The following is a 21,535-nucleotide window of genomic DNA, read 5'->3' on the forward strand; positions in this document are numbered from 1 at the left end:
GGCCAGGCCTAGCGTGGTGAGCCGGCCTTAGGGGGCCTGACCCCTCTAATTTAGGTCCGGTGACACCCTCACCAGTTTCTGACTCTAAATTGATAGAAACAATCTTACTATAAGAAATAATTAATCAAATCAGATTAAAGCACAATAATATCAATCATGTCAAGTCAAGTTGCTTCTGGTGTCTGGAAACCCATCCGTAGGGTCGCACTCTCCGATTGTTTACAAGAGCGCATGCTTTTTGTATTCAGTATTGAATAATCAGTTGAAAGTAAGCATTATATGTACATTCGTTGCTTTACAGTAATGTGGTGAGTGTGTAAATAAATATTATTTTAAGTGTGTTATTATTAACGCATTAGTTGTTGCTAATGCGGTAATAATAACGCACTTGAAAGAATATTTATTTATGTATTTATTGTCATCACAATTAAGTAAAAACAGTAGAGAATAGGAGCTCAGTGATTTGTCTTTTCCAAAATGCGCCCGCTCTGAATAAGTGGATGCAACCCGCTGCGTTCATGCTGCCGCCGGTGCTAGGCGGAGGGAGTGTCTGTATGATTTTTTTTTTAAAGAAGCAAGCCCTGGTATTTGAGGCGCTGGTTTTATATTTCTTTTCCACACAACGTGGCAACTGCAAGATCTGTTCCACGTGAGAACAGTGTTAGGAACAGCTCGTCCCCGACGCTGATAATTCAAGACGGCGTGTTCTGCAACATTGCTTGTGGAGCACTGAGGGTCACTTGCAAAATCTGCAAAAAACACCACACACTATAATGGCGTTTTGGTTTCTGCAAAGCACACATGCTGCTTTGTTTAAAATACATTTAAATATGCATCAAGCGACAGCAACCTGCACCCCCCACCCTCAGAGTTAAGGTCCACCCCCAACTTCTTTGTAAACTTATTAGTGTAGCACTGATTCTCTTCACAGCTGCGTACGAATTTCAACGCTCCCGGTTTTTTTGTTTGTTTGTTTGTTTGTTTTGTTTTATTGAATTGAATTTGATCTTGTTTTAACTATGGAGCATGCAGCAAGTACAATGCCGGAGAATGTCGACTGTCTGGACAGTCTCATTCAATCGTTACATGAAGTTTTCTCCGCTGATGAGATCGATGTAGAAGAAGTGAAGACGCTCATGGAATCTTATAAGAGTAACCCCAAAGACTGGATGACATTTGCTAAATTTGACAAACACAGGTAATTCACACGCACAATGAAAAAGTAATTGTATGAACATAGAGGCATTTCAATTTCATAACTCATAAGTATGCATTTAAAGACGTTTATTCAAGCTTGTAATATATAATATATTATCATATATATATATAATCTATGATATAATCATATTATATATATATATATATATATACACACACACACACACACACACACACACACACACAAAGAGATAAACTGGTGATTTGAGCGAACCCACAATTTTGGTAGTTGATAGATCTGCGGTGCAGGAGTTCACTTTTCTTCCCAGTAAAACCAGGCGTGTTTCCCGGGATGAAGACCTGTGTGAGGGTGCCGGCATGTGTATGCAGGCTGACCCAGTGTAATTGAAACGGGTATGGTGTAATCATTCGAGAAAGAGATACAGAGATAACCTTTGCGTTAGTTAGCCACTCTAGAATACTGACGTTGCACAGCACACCGTGAGCTATTTAATTCACAATATTTCAAAAATGCATCTGGACAATTAATATCCCGTGTAACCCAACACACAACATCTACACAACAGCAAACAAAAATACAATTCAGTCAGTTAACTGTAAAATAATAAATAGTTGCACTACCCGTTTAAAAGTGAGAAGTCTATAATAACTAATATGAGGTAGTTATGAAAAGATCGGCACCCACAGGGCATGGATTATAATCAAAAAGTAACCTCCATGGAATGCTATTGCCACTAAACATCCTTTCAACAGGAACGCTAATCTGTTTTCTATAACGCTCTGTGTGCAAAAGATTACATAACAAACTGACCTTACAGTGTTCCACTGCTCTCCAGAACATTCCAATACTGGTAACTGGGCAGGATTCCTTATTGCATACAGCTGTGGAACCTTCTAACTAATGTGGGCAATGCATTACTATTCCCGCTAGTGAAAACGCATGTTATAATGCCCAACTCACTCTACTGTCGCTCAGATACACCAGGAACCTTGTGGACGAGGGGAACGGGAAGTTTAATCTTATGCTCCTGTGCTGGGGAGAGACGCACGGCAGGTAAGCAGGGAACACTGTTATCTAGACTAGTGCTAATCTCTTGCCAGGATCTGTTGCTAATGGGCTCTGTGTTCTACACACAGCTTTCTGTAAAAGTAAACCCAACACTGCACACACAACTTGCACTGCCTGCAGTGGGCTGCTTTGTCAATGCTAGTTATGAAAGGCTTGTGTCTTAAAATGCCTTGCTGCTGGTATGATTTCAGACAGAAAAGAGTCAAGCACGGTTCAAGCTAAAAACAGTTCCTCAAGTACAGTAGCTGTTGGTGTGTCCTGTTTCTATAGGTGTTGAGTGCTGTTCCCCACACCCCCCTCCCTCCGCCTCTCTCTCTCCTCTCTGCAGCAGTATTCACGATCATACAAACTCCCACTGCTTCCTCAAGCTGCTGCAGGGCAGACTCAAGGAGACGCTGTACGACTGGCCCGAGGACCAGCGCTGCAAGCAGGAGCTGCAGAAGAGATGTGAGATCTACTTCGAGGAGAATCAGTGCACCTACATCAATGGTAAAACTAGAAGCAGACCAACGCTGTCTGAAATGATCCCATGTTGAGAAAATCAGGTGGAAGTTGTTTTTCCTGTTTCTCCGATCTGTTGCATGTTACGTTTGGAACAGCGAATGCCATGCGCACCTGCAGAGGCACAGAGCCAGGGGGATGCGCCCTGGGATTGAGAATCCTAGTTGAATGCAAGCTTGATGGCCACACCCACCGTGAGATTGTTTAGAAAGAAGGGAGGCTGTGGTACTCAGGCTGGCAGTAAAGCCTTCAGTGGCTCACCCTGCTGTATACAATGGTATAATGTGCAACCCTCTCGCCATCGCTTTCGTTTTTCTTCCATCGCGTTCCCCCCTGGATGCTCCAGTTGATGCAGAGTGATGCTAAGATGCAGACAAGCTGAATGTATAAACTTGGACTGTGCATATCTTGTATTATATTGATTCAATAGAATGCGTGTACTGTGATCCATGCTGGCTGCGCAGGGTAAATATTAATACAGAAATGCATATCCCTATCTGGTTAAAAATATCAATAGTGTTTGCCCGTCTCTGTCTCTCGCTCTGTATACACTGCAGTACATTCTCATCAGTATTGTGATCACTGTATTTGTATGGCTTACTGCATGATGGGGGGAAGATATGCATTTGAAACCTTGTTGTTTTGTTTCCAGACTCTATTGGGCTTCATCGGGTAGAGAACAGCAGTCACTGTGACCATGCGGTGAGCCTGCACCTCTACAGCCCGCCCTTTGATACCTGCCACACCTTTGACGAGAGGACGGGCCACAGGAACTCTGTCAAGATGACCTTCTGGAGCAAGTATGGAGAGAGGACCCCCTACGTGAGTCCCACTTCCATTCATAACTTGCTCCTTCACTTAACTGTGCCACGTTGCCCATCTTGGCTGGGTACCCACAGGCTTTTGCCCAGCTGCAGGTTTAGGGAGGAAAATTGGATGGGTTTAGCTTGCTTCATTGTCTTCAGCGTCCGCTCAGGTCATGCTCCCAACAAGTCCAAGAGGTGATTTCCCTGGCTGGGCCCGTCCCGCTGCAGCCCAAGGGCGCCTGTTGATCTGCAGTCCTGCTAACTGCAGCAGTGAGGCAACATTCAAACTGAGGAAAACAAAAACGGGGTTTCAGACGATCCCCTCCTCTCAACAGGAGACCTATAAATAGCCTTAACCCTCGACCTTGACTGGAGATGTGCGGCAGAGTGAAATTTCACTCCCTTCCTGCTGCTAAGGTTCTGTTCCACTGAGAAGGAGTATAATCTGTATGAGGCACAGTGTTGCTCAGATGCAATGAAAGAAAATAGTTTGGAATGATTCAGCTGTTTGAGCTGACCCGCCTTCCTCAGTACAGCCTGGTATTTTTTCAGGGGAACTGACATGCTGTAAGTTTTTAGTTTAGTTGTAGTTTACTCGCTGTGTGCCCACAGGGCCAGCACAGGTAGCATTAATAGAAGACTGTGTACTTCTGCAGAGTTCCTGAAATGTTTTTGCATATGTGTTTCCATTACTGCCTTGGGACTGTTCAAACAGCCTGTGGAATAAAGATAGCATTCTACGATATGTAGGTATTAAATATTCTCTTCAGAAAGGGCGGTTTGAAATTGCATGTTTTGTGATGTGGGCTCCCATGAAATATTACCCCAGTCATTAAAATGACATTTTGAACAATCAAAGGGTAACAGACCCAAATGTCTGACTTGACAAGAAATTTCTTGCTGGAGTCGGCAAAGAGGCAGTGCAGGTATGTAGGGCTGTGGTTCAGCCTCTTCGAACGACAACATTCGTTGTGTTATTGTCGTTGTCAGTAAAGTATAAGACTCAGCTTACATGTATTTGATTTCAAGACACAATCTTACAGGTGTTGCAGTTCAGTTATGTAAGGCAGTCACTGACATCAAACACCGGATTCCTGATTCCTTCAGGGGGTGGATAGGAGATCTGGAGGTGTATGAATCTCAGCTCGGGGTGTCTCATTACTACCCTTAAACTGAAAACAAATCGTTTAAAGCAAGGTGGAGCCACTTAACTATTTCCTTTTATCTTCTGTAATTGACCAGAAAAACAATTTCCATCCAACAAGTCATCATGCTTCTATCTCAGCCATCACCTTGCAACACAGGTTAAATATGTCACACCTGTCACGTGTTTGAACTTATCTTTCCTACACTCTGTCATTTCCACGGGACCTTCTATCATAGTTCACCGAGAACGTAATTCAAACACTGCCACTTATTCTCCACTCAGAGCTATAAATCTCTCTCACTCCAGTTGCTGGTCCACTTGGTGTACATGAGCATCACATTTCTCTACACGTGCGACTATGATTCTATGCTTACTATTTTTTTTTTTTTTTTATTTATTTATTTTAGGGAACGGCTCTATCAAAAGAGAACAACTGACTTTGGGACCAATCAAATACTGGAATTCGGACCGGATCAAAAGAGCGCTACCGGGTTCTGAGAAGAGACCATCCTAGTTACTGTACAGCACTCTGTGTCCACTGAAACCTTGAAAATGCTATCGCATGCAAAATTGCAGGACTCAAGAAGAATATTAAAACTATTCTTCTTAAAAAAATATCTTTTAAAAAAAGCTTTTATTATCAATATTGTTATTTGTTTAGAAAAAGAAGTAGTGAAAACAAAATACATGTTTTTAACGGGAACCTCTTGTCTCACAGACCACTAAGCTAAACAAGCACGGGCCTTTACCACGTTGTTGTATTTTGTTAACAATAAAATCCAAACTGAATTTTATTATTATTTTATTTTTTTTTTTTTTTTTACACGGGCAAACTTGATCTATATTTAGCAGGGATTTGCTGCAGCACGCAGGAGTGCAAAATAAGCGTGCAATCTGGCGCCCTCTGGTGTTATAAACCTTAATGTGCTTTAAACTGATAATTGTTTGTTTTTTTGTTTGTTTGTTTTTTTCAAGTAAGTTACACCAGAGCTTCTCAACCCCGGTCCTATTGGACCCCTTCTGGTTTTCATTCCAACTGAGCGCTCAGTTACTCAACTAAACCCTTAATGGAACTAATAATTAGCTTAATTTCCCCTTTTTAATTGTTCTGAGCTCCTAAAAAGTTGCAAAGTCTCTAGCAAATGAATAGCCGCGTTCTGATTTTCTTCTCCATGTGGAAGACAACGGCAGTGTTAGAATTCAGCAGCATTAATTACCAACTATATTTCTTTATTTATTTATTTTTTTTTTAATTCAGAGCACGAGCTGCATTTGTGCAATTCGATACATTACATTTAGAATTAACTTTTGAGGTCTAAAAAAACGGCAAAGCAGCCCGTCCTTTAAAATAAGGGGAGAATATCACTTAATGGGTTAATAGGAGCAACGTAACTCGAAAGCGAGAAACCACCACGAACATATAAGAAAGGACCAAGGTAAAAACAAGAAACGGATTTTAATAAGCCAGTTATTAGCTGTCGCGGAATGCAGGAGCCTTTGCCCCTTAGTTGGCTTTCGTGTGCTCAGAAATAACTTGCTGCACACGGTGACGCCATTCAGTGACAAATATAGGGAAGGCTTTGAGGTCTGCACTGTACTAACAGCTGGGCAGTGCGTGTCACGATTCATATTTAAAATCACGCAGCAACCGGGAAGCGTGCCAGATCTGTAACTATTATGGAAATGCAATTCCATATACAAAAAAAAAAAAAAAAACATACATTCAAGACAATGTGTTTGTGCAATGATTTGAGAATGCGTTTTTTTTTTTTTTTTCTCTGATCTATGACCGTGTGAAGAATTTCTAGACACTTTAAAAAATGCGTCGCATACTGCTTAATTTACTGTAGTCATTTTTAGAACTGAGACATCTCTTGCTCCAAATCGTGACTTTTTACGTTCTCGTGTAGCTGGGATGTTTGATTTTAACTGTGCATTGACAAAAAAACATTAACACAAAAGGGGGGGGGGGGGCTATATATGTTCACATCAGCTTAAAATTCGCTACCTAAATACATTGTTCTGTTCCCCGCCCAGCACCTGCTCTCATTGGTCATCTAAATGTAATTAGGGCTCTCTAAAATGTTTTGATTGCGGAGCGCTACTAAACTACACCCCGGTCATGTTGTTTCTAAAACACTACATTACCCATAAAGCCTTGGAATTAGCTGCGGAAAAGAATCGACCGGCTGCCCGTTGCGCTGCATTCTGGGAGTTGTTGTGCTTACAGAAACGTCGCACCGTTGATCCCAACTGCACAGGCACCTGAGAAAGACTACAACTCTCATGATGCACAGCGAGTTTGGTAAACACAGAACTGTCAGAACAGCAAAGTCTCCATTTTGTCAGCAGCAGTCTTAAAATGGTTGAAAATGAAAGCGACTGGCAGAGGCAGGGATAGGATTTAATTTTTAGTTCGTAAACAGTTTTTTTTTTTTTTTTTTTTCACTACAAGCACTTTATGGACCCGGCTCCGGTTTAAATGGCCGAAGGAAGACCACAACAGCGGGGAGATGGATATTAAAACAGCGTTTTTCAATGCTGCCAGAGATGGGAAGCTGAAACTTATTCAGAAGTTAGTCAGCAACAAAAGTATAGAGGAGTTGGAAGCCCTGGCCGGGGAAAAGACCCAAGGAGGCACCCCGCTTTTAATAGCGTCCAGAAACGGGCACCTGGAGGTGGTGGAGTATTTGCTGCAGCACTGCAGGGCCGATGTGGAACTGGGCGGTTCTGTAAACTTTGATGGGGAGACTATAGAAGGGGCGCCACCTCTGTGGGCTGCCTCTGCGGCTGGTCACCTGCATGTCGTCCGCGGCTTGTTGAAAAACGGGGCGTCTGTCAACAACACCACCCTGACCAACTCCACCCCGCTGCGGGCCGCTTGCTTCGACGGGCACCTGGAGATCGTCAGGTACCTGGTCGAGCACAGGGCAGACATGGAGGTGGCCAACCGGCACGGCCACACCTGCCTGATGATCTCCTGCTACAAGGGCCACAAGGAGATCGCCAAGTACCTGCTGGAGAAGGGGGCCGACGTGAACCGCAAGAGCGTGAAGGGCAACACCGCCCTCCACGACTGCGCCGAGTCCGGCAGCCTGGACATCATGAAGATGCTGCTCAAGGGCAACGCCAAGATGGAGAAGGACGGTTACAGGATGACCCCTCTGCTGGCCGCCAGCGTCACGGGCCACACCAACATCGTGGAGTATCTCATCCACCAGCCCAGGACCTCCAGAGAGGAGCGGATCGACGCCCTGGAGCTGCTTGGTGCCACTTTCGTGGACAAGAAGAGGGACTTGCTTGGGGCCATGAAGTACTGGAAGAGGGCCATGGAGATGAGGCACAGTGACAAAGGCAGCGTTGTTCACAAGCCCGAGCCGGGGCAGCTGGTGCTGGCGTATGATTACTCCAGGGAGGTGACATCCAGCGAAGAGCTCGAGTCTTTGATCACAGACCCGGATGAGATGCGCATGCAGGCCCTGCTGATCCGGGAGCGCATCCTGGGGCCCTCCCACCCGGACACCTCCTACTACATTCGCTACCGAGGGGCCGTGTACGCAGACTCGGGGAACTTCGAGCGCTGCATCAACCTCTGGAAGTACGCCCTGGACATGCAGCAGAGCAACCTGGACCCACTCAGCCCCATGACTGCGAGCAGCTTCCTCTCCTTCGCTGAGCTCTTCTCCTTCGTCCTGCAGGACCGCGCCAAGGGCACCCTGGCCACCAAAGTGACCTTCAACGACCTGATGGGCATCCTGTGCAAGAGCGTGCGGGAGGTGGAGCGGGCCGTCTGCCAGCGGGAGAACCCTCCGGAGGTGACCCAGTTCACCAAGGCTCTCTCCATCATCCTGCACCTCATCTTCCTGCTGGGCAAGGTGGACTGCAGCCCGGAGCAGGAACACCTCAAGAAGCAGACCATCTACCGGCTTCTGAAGCTCAACCCCAGGGGAAGGAACGGCTACACCCCCTTGCACCTGGCCGTGGATAAGGAGACCACCACCGTGGGCCGCTACCCCGTGGGCAAGTTCCCCTCGCTGCAGGTGGCCCTGGTCCTTTTCGAGTGTGGCGCCGACGTGGACTCGCGGGATTACGACAACAACACCCCTCTGCACGTGTCCGCCATGAACGGCAGCATCGAAATCATGAGCGTGCTCATCGAGGCCGGCGCCCATTTCGACGCCACCAACTCCCAGCGCAAGACCGCCTGCGACCTGCTGGACGAGAAGGCCACCACCAAGAACTTGATGCACCCCTTAAACCACGTCACCCTCCAGTGCCTTGCTGCCAGAGCCATTGAAAAGCACAAACTGCCTTACAAGGGCCTGATCCCGGAAGAGATGGAGGCCTTTATTGAGCTACATTAACCTTTCGCTTGTGCTGCCAACGCTGTTGCATTTTAGAATTGTAGGGGCTGCTGAGAAATATTTGAACTGTGTCAGCCTGAGGGGCTACAACTTTTAACTCTTGTTTTGTTTTTAAACTGTTGGTGGCATGGAGAGACGGGAGGTGGGCATATTGGCCAAGAGCCTGCATGAGGCTTGACAACAGCTTCTGATCTCCTTGTTTATTTTTTTTTAATTTGTTAATTTTATTTGAAGCACTTTTAAGTTCTAGTACTTTGTTTTTCATCTAAAGTACAGAAATCGCTAGGTAACCATTGAGTCTCTTGTTTAAACATGTCAATTAGAAATAAGGTGCCTGAATAAAATTCAGTGATTATAAGAGAGGTCTATTTTGTATTTGTAAAAAAAAAAAAAAAAAAAAGCACAGCAAACAGGATTGCGCTGGGTGTTTGGAGAGCAATTATTTGTGTAGCTTAACTTACAGTGGCAGATCTGGGTTACAATAGTGATCTTTATTTAACCCGGCCAGCAAGCACAACGAAACTTGAAAGGTGTGTTCACTCCCATTGCAAGTAAACCAGTGGGGACAAATCTGGCTACAGCACAACATGTGCATGATATCTTTACTCATAGGCCTTTTAATAGACTGTGTGAAACAGGAGTATAAAGTAAAAATAAATATCAGTCCATGCCTGTGTTGCTGTTAGTAGCTGGTGGGTCATTTGGTTCTAGTGTGGATAGGTACGGTAAACCCAGTTTTCCACTCGGATCGATTAAGGAGAGATTTCAGTTATGCTGCATTGAACAAAACGTGGTGTTCCATGTATAAAAAAATCGGTGCCAGTTGTATTTGGTGTGTGTTTCTTTTCTAGAAACCCGCTTAGGAAAGGTTACTGCAACCAGGTACCTAGCATTTATTAGCTCCATTTTCACTACCCCTTTCATCTCTGAACTTTTCAAATAGTCCACAGCATTCCAGAGCAGACCCCTTTCTCCTTGTTGGTCTGGTAAACCTGATAATATGGAATGGGCGAGTGAATCTTTATTAAACATTCCCTCTAAAGCTGAGGGCACACAAAGCCATTCTGTGGCATGGAACTTTCAGCAGACTGGGTTTCAGGCCACTGGGGAAGGCTTGTGGTTTGATACAGCAACATTGTCCCAGCCTAGGTCTCCTGGACCCAGGTTTCAAGCCGCTGTTCCTGAAAAAGTCGTGTTCCCTCAGATTTAAGGGACCCTTTGGGGCGCGCTGAGGAGCAGCATGGAGGAGGATAGGGCTGCTCTGTAGGGTTTTACAAGCAAACAAAAAGTTGTGCTTTAAGTGGGAGAAGGAAAAAGTTTTTAATTAGGAGCATGTCATTATACCCCACTGGAATAAGCCACCCCCTGGATTTTATTAGCGCATTTCCCAGCTTTGGTGGGTCCCTCTGGGTTGCGTCAACCACCTGCTTTTAGCCATAGCCACACAGATAGGCGTTTAATGCAATCCAGGGTTACTTCCTCAGTGCTGAAAAATGTTTCAATTAAATCTGTCGGAGGCTTATCCTGGTGGGTTAATGCAATTGCAGAACAATGGCTATAATAATACTAATAATCATAATGATAATAATATAGTAATATATTAATATTTAATTTTGTAAAAATGGATGCAGTGTTCTGTGCCTTCAGTGTGAAGTAGACAGTATTGTAAAATGTGCACATTCAGCAGCATTAATTTCAATGAATATATACTATTTGGGGTTGATTTGATGAACCGTACCCTACCAGGATAAGTCACAGCTGGATTATAGAGCATTTTACAGTAATGTGCTGTTAAATGCTCTAATAAGATCTGTTGCTTATCCCGGTGGCGTGCAGTTTGAGCCCGTCAATCTGAAGTTGAAGGGTGTCTCATAAATTTCATTGTGCATCCAGGGGTGCATCAGAATGGCCGTCTCCTCTTGGCGGAGTCACGGGGAACAGAAACTGTTTTAGGGAAACTCCTTTTGCAAACAGTAATGCCACCTCTCAAATCTCTGGCCCCTTGGAGGTTGTAACAGTTTATTTGATCCAGTCTGCATTGCTTTTTAGTGTGATTTACACTACAGTGGGGGGAGGGGGTGGGGTGGTCTGTGTATATTATGAGAATTATTCTGTGTTGAAAATGAAATTGCACATTGTCTGCATTTAATTCAAATTACTTTACGGTTTATTTAACCCAATATGCAAATGTTAACCCTGCAAATGGTGCATGCTGTAGTACAATAAAATGCATGTTAAACAACACAGTAGAATATTGTCTGAAATGTAGGATTAAAAGTGATTATGATCTGATATGAAAGCCCTCTGACTGCTTTGAAATGAACATGATTTGTGTGTTGTTTTTTTTTTTTTTTTTGTGAATTTCCAGCTACAAGAACACATTTTTGCAGGTTTAGATTGGTACAAAATGCCTTTTCGGAGGTAAGCAAACCCTCTACTTCCAGAAAACACAAAGGCTGTTTCAGATACTGGTATACGCCTGAATGCTGTAGAGTGCAGTCATGTATAGAAGAAGCAAGTGGTGTTCCGTTTGTGGCTAATTCATGTCTTATATGGACAAACTTGGACATGTGAGTGCTTAACTCCCCAACTTCAATGAAGGAACTAGAGGTCGTAATCACTGAGGAACTGTGATCGATCCATCCACAGCAATTTTAACACAAACCAGTGCCGCCCTGGGTGCCTGTTATTGACACTGCTTTGTCAGGTGTTTTCTAGTGTTTTGTTGCATGTAGTTTAGCATGCTGGAGGATTTTAGCATTGCAGCAGAGCTGGGATTAATGTAATGTGTTATACTGTGCTGTACAGAAGCCAGGCTTATATTCTGCAAGATGTCACCAAAGTCATGAACTGGCGCAGATCACAATATGCACATCCCAACCCTAGTCATGTGGGAGTCCTGATGGATTTGATATGATGTGAAATAAGATGAAGTGATTGTTAATGATGGGACTGTTTTGTAATAAGAGAATGTGGAGCATGTTTTAATACCAGCGATAAACAAATTGCATTGACATGTCACTGAAGGACCACATTTCAGACTACTGTACAAGTAGCTGCTGAGTACCATATAATTGGGTACTTGGGTACACTCTGTTGTCTGTGCTAATGCTGCTGCTATTTTCGTTTTATATACATGCGTCATACTGACGTGGCTAAGATAAGATTTTCATACCAAACAAGAGAATTTTGTGACAAGCCTGTATGCATAAAATGTCTCAGTGTAGGTCTGTGTTTATGATACAGACACATGTGTAATGCTATTCATGTCCTTGGCAGGGATATAGGATTTGATGTTACATCTAGAACTTTAAAAACTGAAGCGTAAGATCTTGAGCAGTAATAAAGAGAAACTAGTTCTAAAATAAAAAGGTCTTTGTCAGCTCAGGGGTGATTAGAGTTGATTCCTTTCAAACCTGGTCTTTCTTTAATTAACCCAATTAAAGCTGACCCTGGAGTATGTCATTATATCATTTTAGGAGTGGAGTGGAGTTTATATCAAACTGTATCATTTCTTTTGAAGTCCTGGTACTACTAAAAAAAAGGTTACCGGTTGCCTGGATCTGAATAGAAAAGTGTCTTAAAATATTTGGAGATTTAACAGGTTTATTTTTGCTAGACTGTTGGCTGGTTTCACAGATCTCGGTTTGAACTAGGACTACCTTAGCTAAGGATGGTTTCACAAACTGTGATTAGCACGAATCTTTGACTACCTAACATTACCCTAATTACTTGTTTCAGAGACCTCGATTAGCACAAATCTTGGACTACCTAATTTGACCCTAGGCATTCCAGAATAAGTTCTAATCAGGTATGTGAAACCAGCCATACTGTTAGGTAATCCAAGAGCAGAGCTAATGGGGGTCTGTGAAACCAGCTCAGGATGAGTGCGGGAGAACCCGGATCAGATGGGATCGGCGGTCAATCTGTGCGCATGGAAACAAGATATAATTGTAGGCTGTCCAACACTGGTGCTAATCCAGGTCTGTGAGTCCTGCTGGGAATGTTTTACAGGTCGGGTCAAATAGAAGAGCGCTGGCCCCAAGTCATGTGCACAGTGTCTGTAACTTGATACATACAGAATATTGTAATGAGCTACTGTCATTCATCAATATGCAATGTATCGTTTCGCCGTTCCTCAAATGATGCTGTTTCCCACCTGGGACTTGAGTGTACTGTAGCCCAATCAGTGTCAATAGGAAATATCAATACTGTTTGAATAATTAAATAAATGTATTTGATAGCAATGGCCATTTTCCTCTCAGTCATTAAGGGGCTCCCCCCCCCCAAATTTTGAATTCCACAGTTCAACGCTTAATTGCAACACTGGGCTCTACCTCGTTGTAGAACTGCCATCTGCACAGGTCCTGAAAGGATAACCCAGTTCAATACAGAGGACTGCAGTAGCGCCATTCAAAACAGCAGAGCGGAAAACGGATGATAAAATAAAACGGTGTACTACTGTTCTGTGGAAACCAATCTTTCACATGCAATTACCCTGCAATCATTTTTGTAGGGAGAAAAATTACTATCAACTAACTAGACCTTGTTCCTTTTACCAAACACAAATACAATTTTTAAAAAAATGTAGCTGGCAACACATAATCTATTGCACAAGAAATGCTGGCTTTTGAGGGGCTAGTCTATAAATGTGATACAGAGGGTGGTGTGTGAAGCAAGAATTTAAACTGAGCGAGTTTACGCTTTAAATCTATATGTAACTGCTGTGTGTCAAGAGACTATCCCCTTTAGTGACTGTGTATAATTGCACCATGTTAAGTTTCCTATCTATGCATCTATTGTATAATGCATATGTTTTGAGTTTTAAGTTTTGGCTAGGCAGCTTCTCGAACTCCATAGGGTTCACACAAGCGGTTACAAAATGCAATTAAAAATGTGTGACCCAAGAGGATATATAGTAAATATACAGTTTGCACATATGAAAACAAATTAAAAGGAGAATACTAGGCAGAAATAAATACTAGTACTAAAAGCAAACCTTTGTATTGCCTGTACTTTAAATTATTTAGAAAAATGACTTGCAAATTTGGTTTCCTCCTTGAGTATAGCCTGCTCATGCAACTTGAAATCAGAACACTTTCTGAAAAGGGTGACACTCAACCCCTAGCTAGCAATGAACTCCAAAGAGCTTGTTTCCTGAATGGGTCGTAGCTAGCTGGGATAAAAATAACACTTCACACTGAGACCTAAAGGCAGAAGTGAGTAACACTGCCTGATAGTGGAGATCAGTAATCTTCAGGCGTAGTCTTAATCTGACAAGGAATGCTTTTGACAGCCTTTCCTTGACACCCAGGTGAAAGGCATTGTATAAAAGTGCATTGTATTGCTCTGTATTATAGTGAGTGGTGAGCGATTTTATTTTTGGTAGTGGGGTCTATTTAAAGGTGTAGCTGCCCCTACTCTTTTAAAAATAGCATAGTTGCATGTTTGAGAAGGCTGTTGCCTTGTAAGGCCATGCTGAAAATATCAGCTTTATTAAATATATCATGTATAAATAAATATAATCAAAAACACTGGTTTTTGAGTTCTGCTTCCTGTGCTATTATACAGCCTGCAATGGGTAAGGTCAGGTTGTTAGGTGTTTAGTCATGTGTAAAGTACATTGGTTGGGTAGGTGTGTATGTAGGTGTGTCAAGTACATTGGCTGGGTAGGTGTGCTTTTCCAACACAAAACAACATCCATGAGAAATAAAATGGAAAAAAACTAATTTTATTTTGTATTTATTTAGATCTGTTCTAGCTGCTGGAACAGCCAGTACTGATGGTGCAACAGCGCTTACATGCGCAACAAAGTCAATGAAATCTGTAAAGCATAGTGAAAGGAAAAGGACAGGACTTTCCCACAGAAAATGTTGCCATTTTATTGTATTTTTTTTTTAAAAGGCGTGCCATTCACCCTGTAGCGTTTGTGTTGCCTCTTACCCAGGCAGCTCTCTCTGATCTGTGCTTTCCTGGACTGCTTCTTCGTCTTCGTCTTCCTCGTCTGTGTCTCTCTCGCTGGCCGCGCTGACGCTCATCCGGGCCTGGTTTCCGATCTGAATGTTGCTGGCGTGGTGGATCTGGATGATGTTTGGATGCGGGCAGGGCTGGGGGGCCCCTGGATTGCTGCCCACGTTCTGATCCTGTGCCTGCTGCTGCCGGTTTAAAGGGAATGGGTAAAACTGCTGCTGTGAAAACTGGGCTGTTAAATTAGCCATCATTCCTCCCGGGAATGGCAATCCAGCTGCATTGAAGGCCGGCTGGAAAGGTAGAGGACAGTGAGGATATCCAGGCGGCATTTGGTTTAGGTGTGGTGGATATTGTGCTTGGAGGTTTGGATCTCCTGGTAGCTGCTGTGGTGGTATTATTCCTTGTAACATCTGCATGTACTGCAAAGCCATGCACTGCTGCTGCTGAACGTTACAGATAGCGCTTAGCAACAGTTCATCGTTCTTGTTCTGGTCTTTGAGTTGCTCTTCCTTCTCTTTCTGCTGTTTGATTTTTTGCTCCTGGCTCCAGAGGGCCCTCTGCTTCTCAATCGTTTTTTGGTTGAAGGTCGTCTTCACCTTTTTCGGTAAGAAGCTTTTCTCCTCCATGGGGATTAAGCACTTTAGCGCGTAGGGTATGCTCTCTCGGGGCAGGCCATGCCTCCTGGGCAGAAAGGGGATTACCGTGTTGTATTTGTGGCGCCGCTCGATGGAGTCCATCAGCACAGAGTTGGTTTTGTACTGGGCCCAGTGGGAGTTGAAGTTGGTGGTCAGGAGGATGAGCGTGAAGGCAGAGTTATTGACGGCATCCTGAATGCAAGTCAAGGGGCTTTTCCCAGGGATTTCAAAGTCCACGCTGAAGGTGGCTCCTTCCCCAGCACCCAGCTGCTCGAGAGTCTTCTGAACCCTGATGGCATGGTCTGTGTCCTCCTGGGCGTGGAGAATCACAAACGAGAAGAACTTGTTCTCCATCTCGCCCTCTTGTTCTGTGGTCGGGGCTGGGGTTGGGTTCCTTGGAGGCTCCGAAGGTTTCGTTTCAGGGTGTGACTCCTCAACCGAGGTCTTTGGTGAGACACTTGGGGGTGAGGTTTTTTCCTCCTCTGAAGAACCCTTCTCTACTAGGGCTGACATCTCTTGGCTCTCCTCCTGTAGCCCGGTTTTCGAAGTCACAAGCTGATTACTTACCGGATCTGCAGTGGATTGCAACTGTTTCAGTTCACTGCAACTGGGCTGTTCTGCAGAGGACTGTCCAGTGGATACAGAAGAGTCAATATTACGACTACTATCCTCAGTCTGGGGGCCTGGATGTATGCTTCCATTCCTTTCTTCTTCCCCTTGTACAGGTGGTATTGGTACAGGGTTTGGCTGAATGTCCACGCTAGATAAAACAAGATTCATACTGGCAGCCCCCTGACCTGTCCCTGTGCTGCTGACAGATGCACTGTCAACGGAAGAGTTTGAAATTGCTTTATTTGTCCTATCGGTAAGAAATGGCACAGTTGGAGACTGGCTGATCTCCAGGTGACTAGCAAAGGAAACAGAACTTTCTGTATGGCTTTGCAGAGAAGACGGAGAGCTCTTGACTTCAGTCCTTGACTGACTTTTGCTGTTGTGAATGTTTATGGCCGGACTTCTCCTTAGCTTCCCACTGACCCAAGAGAAGAGTCTGGTGCTGGATTTCAAAGCCGACCCCCCGCTCTCCTCCGTGTCTCTTATCTCCAGGTGGGGGCCACACTCAGTCCTGAATTCCACTTTCAGACACTCTAGGCTCACTTTGCTTTTCCCACCTGCGTTTTTGCATGCTTCCATCGCAATCAGGTAGGCGTTGTCTCGCAGCAACTCGTCACAGAGCCTCTCGGCCACCAAGACTTTAAAGATCCGAGCCACGTCCAGGAGAAAATCAGCTTGGCTGGAGAGCAGTTTGCTGGTTGAGGCCGTGTGTTGGCCATCCTTGGCTGTCATGCCAGCCAGGTAAACAGACGTCTGATTGTGGCCCAGCTTTTGGAGCTCAGCGTGGGCTTCCTGCCTGCGTTTCAGATTCATCAGCACCATGGCATAGACAAGCTTGTCCGTGTCTGAGACAGAACATTCCAGCTTCAGAATGAGGCTGGTCAGCCTGTCTTTCCCTACATTGGACAGGACCTTAAATGCATCCTCCAGGGTCGGGCTACGATCCTGCTTGTCCGCCATTCTGCTATGATTCCCGGGAAGCTCGCTAGAAGGGCATACGACCCACACAACATGATAGGGGCCTCAGTCATGCTTTCTCATTACTGGTGGATGGATCAGAGCGTCCTTCTATGGAACTGGTCGCTTTCCTTGTTTTTTTTTCTTCCCTGAGACCTGGAATTAAAAATATATATATACTTATGAGAGCGCCCATGCTGCAACCTGGCATACCCACAAAGCATAACTAAAACGTTACCCAGAATGCAGTTGCTGGAATCAACACAAGGAAGTGAGCGACTTCCCTGCGCACATGTGTGGAAAAAGTTAAACATGTTGTCTGACTTGCCAAAGCACTTCACAGTTGAAAATACTGAACACTACTCCTCCTACCAGGTACAACTACGCGTCTTATGACTCATATTACGATACAATTTTTTAAATACCTGTATCTAATGTGATCCGCATATTTACATACTTCACGGCGTGCATATGGCAATTTATCACAACACCTTGCCCTTCTAAACTAACAAGGCTAAACAACTCAAGTCGACGTTCATTGCACCCTGCTTTAGATCAGACCTCCTGATTAACAACAGTGTAGCCAAACCGCTGTCTGTTACGATGTTTCCCTTAGCCAGGTAGAGCCTTAAACGCACCAACACAACAGAAGAAAAAAAAAAAAAAACAAGTTAACATAAAGAAATACAACACTGACCTGTAAAAGTGTTTTTAAGCACTCCGCTGCTCACTTACTGGACTTGCGTTTTGTTGTGCGATAATTCTACATACAACAATCCTTGCGTTCAGAGACAGGGGTAGAAACGAAACGATATATTCTGATATTATTCAAAATATTAGTTGATATTTCGGTGCATATATTCACGGTCGAGTCAGGGAGCCTTCTTCCTGAAACAAGGAAGTGGAAATCTCCGCAAGAGACGTCAGACTCACTCAGTCACAACAAATGAACAGAAGACACCTAGCGGCCGTATCTTCTATTCCTCGTAGTTGTATATTTTACAGTAGCTTAGCAACAATAACATAAAATAACAGCATCACTGCTTTGACAACATTGTTGTGCAAATTAAACGCTGACGTGTTCTGCTCATAAAAGGTACAACTCATTTCTGTTGCAACTGGGTTCGGTTTAGGTGGGCAAGACTGCACATCTGACATATTTGTTACACACATATTTGCACAGCCACACATACTATTGCTTGTAAATCAGCTTCATTACCCGCAAGCAAATCGAGTCTGGAGCTGCCTGTTGCAGAGAGAAAGGGTTATCCTGAACTGACACCGAGGGTTAGTCTGTGGGCACATTATCTCCCCTTGAATCCCGCTCTTCATTCTGGCACTCTCTTATTCTCGGACAGTCGCCGGTGGTCGGTCGGGGCTGGGCTGTGCAATTAGTGCCTGTGTCTCATCAGAGCGGTTGACGCTGACTCTTGTCTGTCTGTCAGCTGCGGTCCCGGCGTTTTTTCAATCACGCTTTGTGCTCCTCGGCTCCGCTGGGTACGAGACGGACCCCTCTCCTCCAGCTGCCGTTCCGACAATAATCTTTATTTGAGCTTAATCAGGACTGCGGGGTGTTCCTGGACTCTGCATGGAGCTAATGAGCAGCAAACCATCAGCCAGCCACTAATGGCCTCCCGGTAGTTTTATAGTCTCCACTGACCCAGGACAGGACACTGTTCTGGTAGCAAACGCATGACTCTAATGTGGTCCCTTGGAAAGTTTCCCATGGGATATTTGCATTTCCCCCCACTCCATGCTTTTGCCATGGCTGTATTATGGCTCGACCGTAGCTTGCCCCGGTTTGCCACGTTTATTAACACCATACCTCATTGCAAAAATAAGAGGTAGCATATTTTGCATTTGTGGGACACGTGTGTCCCTTTGTGCGTTAAAGGGTTAAAGAGCTATAGAGCTTCCGGTCCGCCACTGTTTAACCCAGTTGACCCCAGACAGAGTGCAATTCTGCGGCCATGTTTTTTTCTTCCACAAACACAGAAAGCGACGAGTTTGTTTAGTGACTCATTCCTTAACATTTAACAGCAAGCAGCAGAGACTTGCGCAACACACCGTTTCTGCCGCCCTTGCAATACAAACACTCTGCATGGGATTATACTTTTCGAGATGTGGCTCGAATCCCTTCAGCAAGCCCCTGCCCCCCGAGCTATACAATCACACAGGATGCACAAGCTGAACCTGCTTCCAGAGTTTGCATTCTGTCTTCACTGCTTCCCAAGGAAATGCACTGACAATGATTCACATCTTAAAAAAATCACATTGGTTAAGTAGTAGGGTTAAGGAATGCTTCCTCGGTTTTCTTTCTTTCTTTTTTACAAAAAAGAAAACGTGTTTTTTTTTTTTTTTTTTTTTTTTTTTTTTGGAAGGTTGTAGGGGGAGAGTAACTGTGAGGTAAACTTATAGTAGCTGAAGTCTGCTGAAACTTTTTTGTTTTAACTGTAAGTGCATGTTCAGTCTCGGATTGCTGTAATTATAGCGCAACTGCGATTTAAAATCACTGTACTGTAATTGCATTGCCTCTCTGGATTGAGATAACTGTAATTGTAAATGCAGTTTTAGAGTACTCTACTTGTATTTGAAATAACGACAGCTATTAGAACACTGTAATAGTTCACTTCCAGTATCTCGATTCCATATGGTTTGAATTATAGAGCACACTGGATATATATATATATATATATATATATATATATATATATATATATATATATATATATATATATATATGCCGCGTCTCCCCGGACCTTGTTACAGATATGGGTTGTTGAAAGCCAATGAACAAAACTGTAGTGTTGCTATATTAATAGAATAAGAAATACATTCATTTGGGATAGATTGTGACAGGGTTTCTACCAGCATGCAATACGCAACTTTTAATGCTACCAAATCTTTAACAGGGCACAACTTACATTACCTTTTTAAAAAAGTCGCTTGTTGTTGGCAGTTTTGTAAGATTAACAGCTGTATTTACCTTTAATAATAATAATAATAATAATAATAATAATAATAATAATAATAATAATAAATTATTATTTTAAAAAATTATTTTACTTGGAGTTATTTTAACCAATCTGATGATAACCTTGGCTGCATTTTACTTTTAAAAGAAAGCACTCAAGCTTTTTTATTGAACTCATATTACCATACCATTTTTTAAATGTATATACAGTGGTATCATTTTGGTGCCCGGTTAAACATACCCAACTTGGCTCTTATGACAAAGACCGGCAGCAACAGCTGGGTAGAAGTTGAAATGATCAGGACCCAGAGAGAGGAGGGAAGAAGCAACGCTTCTTTAGAAGTTATGTATCATTGAGAGTGGTTTTCACTTCCAGCTGTTGAGGTATCTGTAGCAGCAGCTGCCTTGTGCAGACAGGCTTCCTGTCTACAGTGAAGACTCGTTTCTGGGTACATAAACAAACAGGGCTGTCAACAAGGTCTGCTTTGTCATAAAATAATAGTGCAATGATAGGCTATGGCGAAAAAAACAAAACACACACACATGCCATTGTGTTTTACCGTACCAAGACGGAGCAGAACAGATTTTTGTCATGAAGTCTATTCATGCCGTTTGAATGTACAGTTATTGGAATCATGCTAATAATGATGCTGTCGCGTTAATGATTTTTTTTGTTCAGTTTTTTTTTTTTTTTTTTTTTCTTTTTAGGTGCTGATGCTTTCAGTAGATAACGTGGGCGGGTTTTTTTTAAATTGGCAACAGCACCTCCCGCCAAATGTAGGCTACAGCAGACTGTTCAGCACCACAACACGCTCAGGCTACTTTGGCGCTAAAAAAAAAAAAAAAAAACACAAAAAAAAAAAAAAAAAAAAAACAAAAAACATCGCGCGCCGCACAGCCACGGAACAGCTTTAAAAATAGAAACACGTTATTGCTTTTTTTAGGGGTGGGACGCTTATTTCTAATAGGCTCTGTGTTAAATCCCCACCCTTTCATAAAAGATGTACAGAGCACAAATTCTTATCGAGCGAGAGCAGTGGGTTAATGTATGTGGCGTTTGGCCAACTCGCAAACCCAAAACATGCTGGCTTTGCCGGAGGCATCTTTTGTGCGCATTATAGCAACCGACTCCAGCAGTAAAAGACAGGTTGCGTTGTATAGAGTAAGTAAAGTTTAAGCAGGTAAAATAGAAAAAAAAAAAAAGTAAAAAAAAAAACATAATGAAATATTTATTAATCATTATTACTAATAATATTAATTAATAATTATTATAATCATACGCTTTAAGATGCTAAAACGGTATAATCCAATTATATTGTAG

General features: G+C 43.5%; 3 protein-coding genes across 4 annotated transcripts; 2 read left to right on the forward strand and 1 right to left on the reverse strand.

The window, feature by feature from the left end:
* The first annotated feature begins 747 nt into the window (after positions 1 to 747).
* LOC121300563 (cysteine dioxygenase type 1-like) lies at positions 748 to 5,937 on the forward strand. Of its 2 annotated transcripts, XM_041229139.1 has the most exons (5): positions 751 to 1,198; positions 2,156 to 2,233; positions 2,577 to 2,737; positions 3,402 to 3,571; positions 5,110 to 5,937. In XM_041229139.1, exons 1-5 carry the CDS (start codon positions 1,020 to 1,022, stop codon positions 5,137 to 5,139), a joined length of 618 nt encoding a protein of 205 aa, XP_041085073.1. In that variant the 5' UTR covers positions 751 to 1,019; the 3' UTR covers positions 5,140 to 5,937. The 2 variants fall into 2 exon arrangements, with proteins under 2 accessions (XP_041085074.1, XP_041085073.1); XM_041229140.1 differs by lacking the exon at positions 2,156 to 2,233 and having other exon boundaries at positions 748 to 1,198.
* Positions 5,938 to 7,022: 1,085 nt separating this feature from the next.
* Positions 7,023 to 9,424, forward strand: LOC121300469 (protein fem-1 homolog A-like). Its single transcript, XM_041229042.1, has one exon. It carries the CDS (start codon positions 7,216 to 7,218, stop codon positions 9,064 to 9,066), a length of 1,851 nt encoding a protein of 616 aa, XP_041084976.1. The 5' UTR covers positions 7,023 to 7,215; the 3' UTR covers positions 9,067 to 9,424.
* On the reverse strand, positions 9,271 to 18,186 carry LOC121300468 (TIR domain-containing adapter molecule 1-like). Its single transcript, XM_041229041.1, has 2 exons — positions 17,938 to 18,186; positions 9,271 to 17,396 (listed from the first exon to the last, which is right to left on the reverse strand). Exon 2 carries the CDS (start codon positions 17,241 to 17,243, stop codon positions 15,006 to 15,008), a length of 2,238 nt encoding a protein of 745 aa, XP_041084975.1. The 5' UTR covers positions 17,244 to 17,396; positions 17,938 to 18,186; the 3' UTR covers positions 9,271 to 15,005.
* Between the last annotated feature and the right edge of the window lie 3,349 nt (positions 18,187 to 21,535).

Source organism: Polyodon spathula, chromosome 26 (genome assembly GCF_017654505.1).
Source record: "Polyodon spathula isolate WHYD16114869_AA chromosome 26, ASM1765450v1, whole genome shotgun sequence".
Lineage (NCBI taxonomy): Eukaryota > Metazoa > Chordata > Actinopteri > Acipenseriformes > Polyodontidae > Polyodon > Polyodon spathula.